At 40.4% G+C, this 14085-nt stretch overlaps 2 protein-coding genes across 13 annotated transcripts in view; one reads left to right on the plus strand and one right to left on the minus strand.

The window, feature by feature from the left end:
• The window catches only part of GTF2H1 (general transcription factor IIH subunit 1), a 33593-nt gene extending 28253 nt beyond the window's left edge, over nt 1–5340 (minus strand). The window contains exon 1 of one of the 6 annotated variants that reach the window (XM_082342461.1): nt 5099–5340. The gene's annotated coding sequence lies outside the window, so the exon portion shown is untranslated. The remainder of the gene's footprint in view (nt 1–5098) is intronic. The other 5 variants (XM_082342456.1, XM_082342457.1, XM_082342458.1 and 2 more) reach the window with 5 other exon arrangements.
• A 183-nt stretch (nt 5341–5523) lies between these two features.
• HPS5 (HPS5 biogenesis of lysosomal organelles complex 2 subunit 2) overlaps nt 5524–14085 on the plus strand; it is a 51561-nt gene continuing 42999 nt past the window's right edge. For 2 of the 7 annotated variants that reach the window (XM_082342393.1, XM_082342397.1), the window contains exons 1-6: nt 5524–5710; nt 6142–6405; nt 10876–11039; nt 12769–12879; nt 13050–13114; nt 13575–13767. In XM_082342393.1, the coding sequence (XP_082198519.1) occupies nt 10932–11039; nt 12769–12879; nt 13050–13114; nt 13575–13767 (477 nt within the window). In that variant the 5' untranslated portion in view covers nt 5524–5710; nt 6142–6405; nt 10876–10931. Of the gene's footprint in view, nt 5711–6141; nt 6406–9801; nt 9894–10160; nt 10276–10431; nt 10637–10875; nt 11040–12768; nt 12880–13049; nt 13115–13574; nt 13768–14085 lie in introns of all 7 variants that reach the window. The other 5 variants (XM_082342391.1, XM_082342395.1, XM_082342392.1 and 2 more) reach the window with 4 other exon arrangements.

Consider the following 14085-nt stretch of genomic DNA (forward strand, 5'->3'; position numbering starts at 1 on the left):
AATTGTGCTTATCTGTACTCACCTTACAAATGTAATCATGAAGTACAGCCAAGTTATCTTGTTTATTTGCCATTGAAAACATTTTCCCATGTTACTTTACAATCTCCACAGTTTTCATATCCATACATATATGATAAAGGGTCAAAATTCTTAATATATAATACCATCTTTTAACTGATTTACTTATTTGATGTCCTCCAAAGATTTTGATTAGAGGATTACTGTTGCTTAAAAAGTTTGAAAACCACTGTTTTAAAGGACTATTGTTTTTTTTTGGCTGCACCGCAGCTTGTGGGATTTAAGTTTCCCGACCAGGGATCGAACCTGGGCCCTTGGCAATGAAAGTGCGCAGTCCTAAGCACTGGACAGTTAGGGAATTCCTTAAAGGACTATTTAATGACATGAAAAGATAAACTGTTAGGTGATCAAAGCAAGCAAAAAAAGCATGTAGTCTGATTCCATATTCTTAAATTTTAAAAAATCTTCTACAATTTATTGACTGCTTGTAATATGTGCCAGGCATTGGGCTAAGTTCTTTATAGGCATTATCTCATTCAGTCCCCAGTTAACAATCCTGAGGTAGGTTCTATTATTAGTTCCATTCTGCAGATAAAGGAAACTGGGTCTGAGAGATCAAGATGCTTTCCGAAAGCATCAAGAAGTAGAACTGGGTTTGAATCTGGGTCAGTCTGACCTTGGAGTTCCATTATGCTATTCTGCAAATATATATGACTGGAGAGACATACACCCAATTTAATAGTGGCTACCGATGGTGATAGGACTACAGATGATTTGAATGTTCTTTTTGTTTTCTGGACTATCTACAATAAATATGTATTTTGTAATGACAAAAGCAGTTACTAAAAATGTCTTTCCAAGAGTTTATTCTCTATCAAATCACATCTATAAGGTAACATGGGAAGGTGTTAGGGTTGGTAAGAATTAAAACTGTTATTTTCAATTTCTGTAATATGTGTATTATTTTTATTTAGTATTAAAATACTAATATACTAATACTAATTTAATTTATAATAATTTTTATAACATCTATGGAACCATTAAATATTTTAATATTAATTTTATAATATTCATTATAATAAACACATAACTATTAAAAACATTTTAAAAACCTGTCTATACTATGTAAAATTAAACTGCATACCACATGAACCACATTTTAGGAAACATGAATTAAAATCTGAGAAAGATAGGAGAGGTGCGTGTGTGGAGGGGGATAAGTAGATAATTACAGGATAATTTTAAATATGTCCATATATGGAGGAAATGCAAGGTTACAGCTGACAGAGCAAGTCACCAATTAACTGGGCTTACGGGCACAAATAAAAAGTGTTAACTTTGGAAAAGAACAGAAAAACCTTTCTGAGATGGGAAGGTAAGGAAGAAAGATGAATGAAGACAGAAACTGTAAAGTGGAGAATAAATTAGATTAATAGAACTATTAGAGTTGGCTACTTTAAATCAATTGGGGAAAAACATAGCCTCTTATGCACAGCATGTAAAACCATTCATATTAAAATCCATTTAGAGGGAGCTTTAAAAATAAATCAGAGATAAGTTATTGAACACTGGGAATAACTAGTCAATTGCCTCACAGCTAATCTGCTTGGCAAATTTCCCTGGTCATCTGTAGCACCTCTATTAATTGTACAAGGACCAGTTTTAGGAAGTTTAATAGAACCAGTAGGACCATCCTACAATGGCTTCTATGATTTCTAGATTTTTCTTGAAGGTGGCTCCTTGGGTGGCAAAAACTTCTTTCTAGTAGAACTCTGTAAGAGCCACAGAATATTTTGTTTATGAAAAAAATCGGTGCAGTTATATTTAAACAAAGCGGCTTGATGAAGATCTAGCTTTACTTAAAAGATTATTTACTTTATGAAATAATCTGCCACAAGACTTCTTTAAATAGCAAAATCCTCCAGTAAAGGCATTTATTCATTTGCAGTTAAATATTTACTTGCTTGAGGCTAAAGGCACATGCATGCCTTGTGCTAAGCCTCTGCACATTCTCCTCCCTTTCCATCAACGAGCTTTTACTCATTTTCTGTCTACTCTAAGTTTCAAAGTTATCAGTATTCTTCTCTTTACAGCACTTATCACTACTGCAATTAATTTTTTAAAAATTAATTAATTAATTTATTTTTGGCTGCATTGGGTCTTCGTTGCTGCGCGCAGGCTTTCTCTAGTTTCCGCGAGCAGGGGCTACTCTTCGTTGTGGTGCGCAGCCTTCTCACTGTAGTGGCTTCTCTTCCTGTGGAGCACGGGCTCTAGGTGCATGGGCTTCAGTAGTTGTGGCATGCGGGATCAGTAGTTGTGGCTCGCGGGCTCTAGAGCACAGGCTCAGTAGTTGTGGTGCACAGGCTTAGTTGCTCCGTGGCATGTGGGATCTTCCCGGACCAGGGCTCGAACCCGTGTCCCCTGCATTGGCAGGCGGATTCCCAACCACTGCGCTACCAGGGAAGTCCCTGCAATTAATTTTTAAAGTAATTCTTTTAATGCCTTTCTCCCCAAAAGACTGCAAGCTTCATAAAGAAGGGCAGAGGCTGCATGTGTTGTGTTCATGGCAATACAGAGCCCAGCAGCATATTTTAGCCCATAGAAATAGTCCAATAAATACCTATGACATCAATTTAAGATCTCTGTTGTTAAAAGAATACAGTCTTGGTTAAGACATAACAAGAAACCATTGTACATACATCCTTGGCTAAACTCCAGGAAGCACTAAAGCTCTCAACTCACAGATCAGAGTATCATTCCTCACAGATTCCAATAACTGGCTTATAAGTAAACAGGGTTAGGAAGAATCTGAAACTATTCAGGAGAAATCTTTAAATTTCCATTTCCTACATCTCGTGTCTCTGCATTTCCATTACCTACATCTCCTTTTCCAACGTGCAGAGATAAATGGGGCAGAAGAAAAAAAGGCAACAAGTGAAATATAAACTCCTTATCACTCTCTAAAAGGAGGATTATTATTAGAGAAAGCACTTCTGTGTCTGCCAGCATACAAAATGGAGACTGGAATGCTGCTTGCCATCGGGCAATCCTAAAAAATGTTAACAATTCAGCACTACAGGGAATAAGACCTTGGAAGTATGTAGAGAGTGACCAAAATGTACTGTTTTAAGGATAGTTACACACATAAAGAAGATATTAAAGAGAATAACTGAGGTAGCAATTTTAAGACCGAGCACTTTTTCATTTTACAGCAGTGATGGGAGAGGCAGGAGGAGGAAAATGCGACAGAGACGCAAGATAGAGGGAGCAGTATGCTCATATTCACTAATAAATACTGCATGCTGACAGAGTACGATACCAAAATTGAGAGAGGAGCAATCAGTTGGTAATCATAAGTGGAGCAAGGAGGGACTATTAGATGGATGCCTGACACTGCCACATTGCAGGCAGGAAAGAGAGAAAGCAGAAAGGGACACTTTTTTTTTTAATTAAAAAAAAATTTTTTTTGGCCGTGCCATGTGGCATGTGGGATCTTAGTTCTCGGAACAGAGATCGAACCCATGCTACAGTGGAAGCGGGGAGTCTTAATCACTGGACAACCAGGGAAGTCCCCAAAGACACTACTAGTAGCAGCATCCATGAAGTAGAAATAGTGGTCAAAATGCTAGGAAAGCTTAAGGTACACCTGACAACATTCTCATGGTAAAGGAAAAAACAGCAGCACAGAAAAGCAGGGCTAAAAGGTGTAAAGACAGCCCAGCAGGGATAAGATATAAGCCTTGAGAGCAGTACGTACAGGAAGCAGCCACAACTGACTGAAGCTGATCGTTGGGTATATTCTTTTTAACTGATTCCTCTCTCTTCGCACCAACCTTCCTAGTATTTTTAAAGAGCCCTCTCTGCATTTGTGTGGATTTTTTTTTTTTTTAACGTTAGCACTACCAATATGTATTTAATATCACCTAGGAGAGACTCAAAGCTCATCAGTCTGATGCACTGCCAAGTGTTAGATGAGTGAGAGTAGCAGAACAGGTTTAATGCCTCCAAATTATCTCTCCCTCCTTTCCAAACAACGGATTTCGGTCTGCTAAAAGGTACAAAGTTCTTTCCAGAGTCTAGATCTTTTGTAAGCCATAAGCCTGATACTAGAGGTTACCTTCCCCTCTGTTGTGACCTCTCCATCTCATTTGTTCTAGTTTTGATTTTTAAAAATCGATCTTAGGGTTGGCAACTTTGGCTTAGTTACCAAAGCCCAGTTCATGATATTCACACTGTGTTCCAAGAGGGGAGGCTGAGCGCTCCCAAACTCAATTCCACCATGGCATGCTGCTTTGTATGTTGGGGTTTCTGGTAAGAATTCAACGGGAAAAATTGTTCCACTCCTTTATGGAATCAGTATTTACTGCAAGGTATATTTTAAACCACTTAGTTTTTGTATGTTTTTAAAATTGGGTCTAATGGGCAAAAGGTTGTTTTTATCTCTCTCCTCCCGCCCCCCATTTTACAGACCCTAAAGCGGACATTTAAGAGTCAACTGAATACACTTCCTTAGACAATGTAGTCTCTGAGAACACTAGGGAATTTCTAAAATAATTATTTATTTCCATGTGTTGGTGCTTAAAGATGATCAAATTGGGCACAGACCAAAATGTGATGTGTGTGTGTGGGGGGGGGGTTGGCCTGGCACACGTGTTAAGAAGATTTTAATAGTGGTAAGTTTGACAGGTAAAGCAAAAGGTGTGTGGACACTAAGGTAAAAGCTTTTCCCTTACAGAAACCGAAAGACTCAACAGCACATTTTCTAACGGGAAGGGCTCCTCAGCCGCAAAGAGGCCTCCGCGTCCTTCATCCTCATGAGCCAAGTCTGATCCCGTCTTTGAATAAATCTTCGAGTCCCTGCTTTCACTGGAGAGGTAAGGCTTCCTACAGACAAGTAGATTAGGGGTCGCCTCTTCCTCACTTCAGAATAATAAAGGGCTACCGAGACCGCAGGCTTGGGAGTTGTGGCAACGGCGACAGGGACACAGGAAAAACGGGCAGATTCCTTGCCGTCCTGCGGCCCCCAGGCCTGTCAGCTCTTCACCCGCCCGCCCACCCCCATTCTTCGGTCTAAACTTACCAGGTGGGAGCTACGGCCTTGGGCAAGGAGTAAGTTACTGAGCTGGGTCGAGTCGAGCTCCGCTGCGCTTCTTAGAGACGCTGCCGGGAAGAGGCTGAAACCCAGCAGCCGCCGCCGTCGCCACCGCCTCTGTTACCGGGGGGTCTCGCCTCCATCGCTGGCTGCGAGAACTCTGAAGGCACGTGACCGGAAGTGCCAAGGCGGGCCTGCGGGGCACGTGACCCCAGAGCGCGGCCGCCATGACACCTTCCGCTAGTTCCCTCCCTTCCCCGCCGGTGCCCTCCTGTTTCATTTCCTCTCGCCGGCTTTAAGCGGTGAAGGGTCCCGGGATCCTGCCTGGCTCACCCCTTTGGCCTAGAGCTCCTCCGGTCCCGATCAGCGCTGCGTCTTCGGCCGGCAGCGGCCCGCTTACTGCAGGCCACAGAGAGCGTAATCGCGACCGCGGCCTGAGGGGGCGGGACCACGCGCAAGCAGGGGGCGTAACCTGTCACGTGACGAGGAAGTACCGTTAACAGCTTTGTCCCAGCGTCCCCGGCGCTCCGGGATGACGTAAGCCAGGGAGGGGAGGAGCAGGAGGGGAGACTGAAGCTCAGGTGCGGCTCTTAGTGCGCGGTGAGTGTTACGGCATCCAGCCGGGAGAGAGGGTGTGACCTATTGGAATTTGGGGGCTACCGGCCTGGAGATGGTGGAGAGGGGCTGAGACCTACAGGCTGTGAGCCTGGCTTTGAAAACTTGATTACCGAGGCTCCTTTCAAGAGATCTGAGTATAGTATTAAAGTTACTGCTGTTAAAAAGTTAGGAGTTCCGCTAGTCAGGGAGCTTGTGGTCAGGAACTGTCTGCATTGGTGTGTGCAAAGCATGCTGAGTGCATGAGTGAGTGAGTCGCCATTTCTTGGTCTGAGGTGGAGAGTTGTTCCTGTTACTTGGGTTTAAAGATCCCCATTACGGGAATGAGGGAATCTCGTACTTCCCCTCCGCATAATATCTTTAATTTTTGCTTCCTTTCTTTTCTCATTTGCCTCCTCTTCCTTCCACGCCCCTAGTGGGGAAGAAAGAAAGCTGTGATTTGCATTGGGTGTTCGCGCAGCAAACACTAGTCCATTAAAATGAATAAAAATGATTACTAGGACGAAGAGAAAAGCCTTTTCTTGATCCTACTGCTCCTTTAGTTACCATCAAGCAATGCGGGGAAATGGAAAGGTAACTAGATTTGGACTCAGGATTAGTGGATTCTAGTCTCAGCTCTACTTGTGAACTCTGTGACCTTGGGCAAGCCAACACTTCAAAAAGTTCTTTCATTGACTTTGGTAAGCATTTATGGCCACCTTCTATTTGCTTAGTTTTTTGCTAGGCTAACAGTGTGACAGACTTAACAGAAGTAATAGTTAAACTCGGTTCTGCAGGAAGATAGTGTTTTGTTAGATGGAAGAAGATTCAAGGAACAGCATATATTAAACCATGGAGGCACAGAAAGTTTATAGAATGAAAGGTTTGTACAGAGCTTTTTGTTGTTAAGCACATACTTAAGAAAATCTTGAATATATATGTGTGTGACGAAATCACTGTGCTGTACACTTGTAACTAACACAACATTGTAAATTAACTATACTTCAATAAGAAATCTTGTTCAAGAAAATTAAAAACATAGACAAAAGGAGACAGGCTAATATAACGAACCCACATGTACACCTAACCAAACTTTAACAGTTATCAGCATTCTGCTGTTCTTGTTTGAGCAGTTTTAAATTTTCTAGGTACTTTTTATATCCATTATCCCATTTGATTAATGGCAGCTTTCAATTTGAGCTTGATTCTACTGTATCTAGATACTGGCTAGGAAGATTATATTCATTTTGTTTGAAAATTTCTTTGGGTTTTAGTTAACTGCTTGCTCTGTTGAATCAAAAGTGTGACATGGCACATTGTAAAAAAATTATACTCCAATAAAGATGTTAAAAAAAACCAAAAAAGTGTGACATGGCTACTTTAAAAACATATCTGGAAAAAAAAGTCTGATACTATTTTAGGATGTAACATAGAAATTTAGTGTCCAGGTCAAGGAACTTAGTGTTTCTACTCTATTCTGTAAGGAGTTTTATGTTCAGTTCTGGAGACCACATTTTTAGGCAAACTAAAGCTCTTGTGTGGAAGGCTGATCAGAACAGAGAGGAATTTGGAAATTGTCAGGTCAGGAAGAACTGGGGTTGATGAATTTTTAGAAGACCTCATAACACTTTTCAAATACTGAAGGACTGTTTTGAAAGGAGTGAACTTATTTCCTTAAACTGTAGAAGCCACAGTTGGAAATAAAAGCTCCAAGTCATCAGGTTTCAGCCCAATAGTAGAAAAAGTACCTTATAACAGTGAGAGCTGTGGAGGAGTGGAATGGGCAGCTTCATGAGAGGGAGCATTTCCTTTCCCTTGCTGAAAATGTTCAGGGATCCAGGGCAAGACTAATTTCTGAATTACATGGATGTGTGCACTGAATTACCTGTGAGTCTTCCATCTTGAGAATTCTGGGAAGTGGGACTTATGCTGGGCCTGAAAGGCTGGGCAGATTTTAGTAAGTAGATCTGGAGGGAAAGGAGTCATTTCAGAGAGAGTAAGCACAAAGAAAAATATAAATTTGGAGTTGGCTTAACACTATCACTAGCAACTTCTCTTGAGAACTGACATTGTTTATGCTATTCCTTTTTCATTCTCATCTCTATTAAGTCTTTTTCAGAAAAAAGAGAAACTTACTAGGTTTTTTACCCTGTTAGGTCATAATTTCCAGGTCATTCTCTCTTCACTGAGATCAAGACCAAATGGTCTATCTGTCTCAGAGATTGTTTTAAGATTGCAAGTGGAAGAGATAGGCACTGTGGTCCTGATGTCATTCCTTTCTATCTTCCTTAGGATCTTGTACAGTGATTTTATTTTCTTTTTCTTGTATCTTTAGTCCCTTTCATTTTTTTTTTTTAATTATTTATTTATTTGCCTGCTCCAGGTCTTAGTTGGGTCACACAGGATCTTCGTTGTGGCTGTGGAATCTTTGGTTGCGGCCTGCGGGAATCTAGTTCCCTGACCAGGGATCAAACCTGGGCCCCCTGCATTGGGAGCACGGAGTCTTAACCACTGGACCACCAGGGAAGTCCCTTCAGTCCCTTTCATTCTAAAGCCTTTTCTTTTGGCTGCTACCTACAAATCTGTTTGCATCTCCCCTGCTCCCAAGGTCAAGAGAGGTTTTCTCCTTCTCCACCAGATTTCTTGAGTAATTGAAAGGCCTTGTCTTTAGTTCCTCACCACCCTTCCCACCTTTTCTCAAGTCTTTGTTTTCTAGTGTCTGCCCACAGCGCTTCACAGAAATTGTGCGATCTCCCAACACCAAATTCTTCAATGCCTTTCTGTTGCCTACCAAACTAAAATTTGTGCAGGTTCCTTAGTTTGAGATTCACAGTGCCTTGTACCTTGTGACTGAATTACTGTTCCAGCTTTATCTTTCATTTTTCTGTTGCTTGTATCCTGTGTTTCAACCAAAGACTAAACTTGTATTCTCCAAATATATCCTCTATATCTTTGCTTATTGCTGCCCTACCTGCTACCCTTTCTTTTTTCCTTGTGATAAAACCTACTCAGCTCCAGTGCTGCTTCCCTTAGGAAGTTTTCTATGGTTACTTTTAACTCAGTGTGATCCCTCTGTCCTCTAAGTTCCGACATAGGACCTTGCTTATGTTTCCCTTATGAGGGGTGTGTGTGTGTGTGTGTGTGTGTGTGTGTGTGTGTGTGTGTGTGTATGATTTGTCTTTTTCTCCCTAGTTGATTATAAAGTGACTGATTTCTGGAATTACTTTGTCTTGTTCGCACCACTGTGCCTCATATTTTACTAGAAACTGTCGACTCAGAGAAAGACACACAAGATGAGAGTTGTGAGTTTAAATTTTATTCAGGGTCTTGCTGAGGACTATAGCCCAGCTAACAGCCACTCAGCCCGGAGGAAACTGCTCTGAAGAGGTAGGGGAGAAGACAGTTTATTTTATGTTATCTTATTTTATTTTTAAATTTTTATTGGAGTATAGTTGCTTTACAATATTGTGTTAGTTTCTGTTGTACAACAAAGTCAATCAGCAATGCGTATACATATATCCCCTCTTTTCTGGGTTTCCTTCCCATTCAGGTCACCACAGAGCAATGAGTAGAAGTTCCCTGTGCTATACAGTAGGTTCTCATTAGTTATCTAGTTTATACATATTATCAATAGTGTATATAGAGAAGACAGTTTATATATGATTTTTGGCTAGGAAATAAGTGCAGTTAAGCCTACATCTTGGTAAAAGATTACTGCTAATCACAAAGAATAGATATCTCAAGTTAATGATTTTAGTGCTTTTCTATGTATGGGAAGGTGCAAAAATCTGGGGTGAGTAAAATTCTTCCTGAGATATATGTCTACTAAGGGCCTGCTTTGTCCAAAGCAGAGGACCTCATCCTGTTGTTAATCCTTTCGGAGTGCACTGGTGGTCAGCAACTGTAGTGGGTTACGACTTAACCCTTGTAGAACTGGATGGCGAGCAACACTATTTGTCTTAGCAATCCTGATTTTTCTGTATCTACAGTACTTAATAAAATGAATGAGTGAAAAGGATGAGAGAAGATTTTTCTTAGATTAGGAATTCTCAAATATTTGAGTATAGGAGGACTACTAAAGAATTTTGTTTTTTCAGAACACCATTCTCCTTGCAGAGATCAGCTGTATAAAGAACCGTATTACCAGCAGAAAATAAGACTATATTATGTGTATGCAGTAAAAAGTATTGTAAGTTTATATATGGTTTGCCCCTGGAAAGTGTGCTCCGTGAACGTTAGGACTTTGTTTTGTCCTCTGTTTTATCTCTGGGACCTAGAACAATGCCTGGCACATAGTTGGTGCTAAGTATGTATTTGTTGAATAAATGAGTGAGTGAATACATGCGTTTCTGAAACAAAAAAATTAAAACCACAAAGTATAAATTAAAAAAATTAAGCATAAACAATTGTTTCTGAATTTTTTTGTAGTATTTGTTTTTTATTCTCAATTTGGTAGGTAACAGAGGATTGAGGAAAAGTTAAAATTAATGGATAGAATTTTCTTAAATTCTGCTTTCTTCTGTAAACTGGTATAATTTGACAAAAAAGTACACTTGAGAGTTGTTGAACAGGTAAGAACTCTTGTGTTAGTTTACAGTCTTCACTGGGTAGTTGGCATTTGATACCTTGTATTCTTATTCCTATTCTTTCCTATCAGGCCTCTTATTGAAGCTCTTATTCCTCTTTCTGCGCTAATTCCCCACGCCTGACTTTTCACTTATTCACAGGCTGGAGGAAGCTATCCAGAGGCCCTTTCCTATTAAGCACGGTTAAAATGTGGGCTGATAACCATTGAATTTAACAAGAGACTTAAAAACAGAAGATTTACAGCTCAAAGAGTTGCAGCTGGAGCTGCTATTTTACCACAGAGGAGCTTGACAAAATTTCCCCTTATATCCTGCAAGCGTCTGTTCTACCTGTTCACACTGTTAGGTAAATAGAGTGGGATAGGATTGTGGAGGGCCTTGAGAATCTGGATTTCATTCTCTGGGAGTTTTAGGAGTCAGGGAATAATCAGTACAAGGTGATGGTCACCTATAATGTCACCTGCGTGTGTTTTCTTTCCACCTAGATGCCAAGGAGCTCCAGAATAGGGATCCATGTCCCTTTCTCATGTTTCCCTGTTTTCTCCAGGGAAGGAGTGGTGAGCGTCTTAAATTATATTTTTGCAGGTTTTATTCAGGAATACTGTGCCTATCCCTCAACGTAGTTTCATCTTTCTGGGTAAATGACTTTCGTGCCAGTGATACCAGAGTCCTACAACCATGTTCTTGCAGAATTTGAGTCTCTGGATCCATTACTTTCAGCCCTGAGGCTGGACTCCACTCGTCTAAAGGTGATTTTCTTGATCCTTATATCAGTTTTATTTTCACGTTCATATTTTTGTGTGCTCTTGGTTACATGCCCCCCCCCCCACCCCGTTCTTTATGTTTTATAGAATCTTGGGTGTTCTTACCTGTGCTGGTAATACCTCACATAGAAGTAGTATGTTCATAGCGCTTTCTTGATTTATTTTTCAAGCGATCGTTTGAATTCTTCTTTCCCATCCTTGGAAACTATGATATAGATTACTGAATTTTCCCGCCTCTAATCTTGCTGTCTTCTCTCAGAAAGTAATGTATGCAATTGAAAATAAAATAGTATAAATGAGTATACCCCATTGCATTTTGAGCAACACGAACCATTGCTATTAAACTAAGTTCGTTCCAAAACAAGGAGTTTGATGTACCCCCTCTGTTTTAGGGAACAGAGCTAAAAATTAGCTTTACAAAATTAGCTAAAAATTAGCTCTGTGGGAAGGAGTATGTGCTTCCCTCAAACCCTGAGTTCGTTTGATAAACTCAGGAATAACATGGTAAAGAACAGTTTCATAACCAATTCCAAAATAATTTCATTCTTATCCTTTTGTTCCCACCCTAAAGCACCTTTCTAGTCTCTGAGCAAAGGGAGAATAGGAAGTAATAGGCAAAGTAATATGGCCAACAATTATGAGGGTTGATATCAGACGTTTTTTAGCTGCAAGTGACAGAAAACCTTCTCAATAATAGCTTAAGCAGTAAAGGTGTTTATAACCTGGTTGGAGGTTATCGTTTCTGGGTTTAGTGTAGTGGCCTTTGATATTCCTTAGGACCCAGGCTCTCCATCTTTCCTGTTCTACTATCATCTGTATATTGACTGTTGGTCACAGTTGCAAGATAAGTGTCCTGGCTCCAGTCTTGATGTATCCATTAGCATCTCAAGCAAGAAAGAGGTGGCCGAGAACAAAGGCTTTTTTTCTTCAGCTTCGGCCATTTATCTGGGAGGGCAAAGCTTTCCGGGAAGCCCCAGTAGGGCTTAGTCTTATTAGCTGGATTTGAGTCACAGGGCTCCCCCTAGCTGCAAAAGAAACTGGCTAAGTGAAGATTTAGGTTTTCCAGCTTCTACGGTAGAAAGTAACAAGGTCGAAGAGGATTGGGAATGCCTGTTCGTTCACCAACCAATAATTTTTGTCAAAGGGTATTGGGCACAGCCGGGCCACAGCTTTCTCTGGTGGGTAAGGAGAAGAATCAGGAGGCTGAAGGTGTGGGGAGACGTAATAGTACAGTGACTTGCATTTGTGTCCTCTGCAGTCTCACTTGCTCTCAAAGCTGTGGACATTTTGTGCCGATTATACAGACTAGAAGTGATTTATGTGAGCAGATGATTAAAGTGGTTGCTTTATCCCCTAGAGACTTACTTGATCTTCCATCATTGTGGTCAGTATTGGAATGACCTAGCTGAATTGCACAGAAGATGAATGGGCTAGTAACTGGCTTTTGCCAAGGGAAAATTACTCATTTATACAATTGAGCCTATTCAGCAATTTTGAGATTCAATTAAAAATTTAAAACCAAAATGTTCTTTCTTCTGTATCTTTCACTATCTAGAATAAGAGCTTGAGTGCCATGATGTGGTGTCTTAACTGGGCGGGTGGGTCAGGTGCGGGGAGGAACCTGACACAGATCCTCAGTATTTATTTCCAGTAGATAGTTTATTTGTTAAATGACTGTGACAGTTTCACACTTGTCTGTTGCCATGTTTTTTAGTGCACGAGCATAGCTGTGTCTCGAAAATGGTTGGCTTTGGGCAGTTCAGGAGGAGGACTCAATCTCATTCAGAAAGAAGGATGGAAGCACAGGCTTTTCCTTTCACACAGGGTAAGATTAAGGGTAGCCCTGTCATGTACCATCCGGAGTATCTTTCATAAATTAGAATTTCTCCATTATCAGTGATCATTTGGACTAAAAGAAGGTAAAACTTGAGATTTAAAAGTAAAAAATTACCCATTTTTGAGGAGCTGCCTAATATTTTTCCTTTTGTGCTCTAGGAAGGTGCAATCTCTCAGGTCGCCTGTTGTTTACATGATGATGATTATGTTGCTGTGGCTACCAGGTAAGAAACTGTTCTAAAACTGTCTGATCTTTTCCAAATGCATTTGAAGTTGACAAATGTAGTTGTGTGTTTGTTAGGGTGACCAGCCATCCCAGTGTGCCTGGGCCTGACCCTGTTTTAGCACTGAAAGTCCCGTGTCCTAGGAAACCTCTTAGACACAAGCAAACCAGGACGGACAGTTGGTCACCCTAGGGTCTGTGGAAAACACTAATATGAGAAAACAACATTTCTGTGACCTTAAAAGAGAAAGGTAACAGGGATAATTTAGAACATCTAAGTTCTCCTATTATATTGGATTGGTGGACTAAAGCAAGGAAATTAATACCTTGGCTTTCTGCTTCCTCTTTTCTGAAGAATAAGAATTTGCTTATATATTTAATATAGTTGATATTGTGATGCATTGAAATAGTACCTTTTTCACCATTGCCAAAAATTTGCTTTTGTGTCTCAATTCTTGCAGTCAGGGTCTTGTAGTTGTTTGGGAATTAAATCAAGAGCGTCGTGGGAAACCAGAACGAATTTATGTGTCTTCAGAACACAAAGGCCAAAAAGTTACAGCTCTCTGTTGGGATACAGCTATTCTTAGAGTTTTTATAGGTGATCATATGGGGAAAGTTTCTGCCATCAAACTCAACACTTCTAAACAAGCAAAGGTGAGAACCAGTCCAGTTCTTTTTGTATGTAGGTGAGATATAAGGTGTTGTCTTACAGAATGTCAATTAAAGGACACAATTTGACCTACAGTATCTCTTGGGGACTGATCTAGAGCTCAGACTATGAATTTTGAGAAGACTTGTTTGCATGTAGTACATATGGTACCCTGGTTTAGCTTGACACTATTACAGAATGGCTTCTGTGAGCTAACTTCAGTAATTTGCAGTTGTCTATTATATTACTCCATAATTCACCTGCATGGCTCATTTAAGTAAAGCATTCTTTAATACTAGGCTGTTAAGAAAGAAAAGATGGCT

Source organism: Balaenoptera borealis (assembly GCF_965194805.1).
Source record: "Balaenoptera borealis genome assembly, chromosome: 11".
Classification (NCBI taxonomy): domain Eukaryota; kingdom Metazoa; phylum Chordata; class Mammalia; order Artiodactyla; family Balaenopteridae; genus Balaenoptera; species Balaenoptera borealis.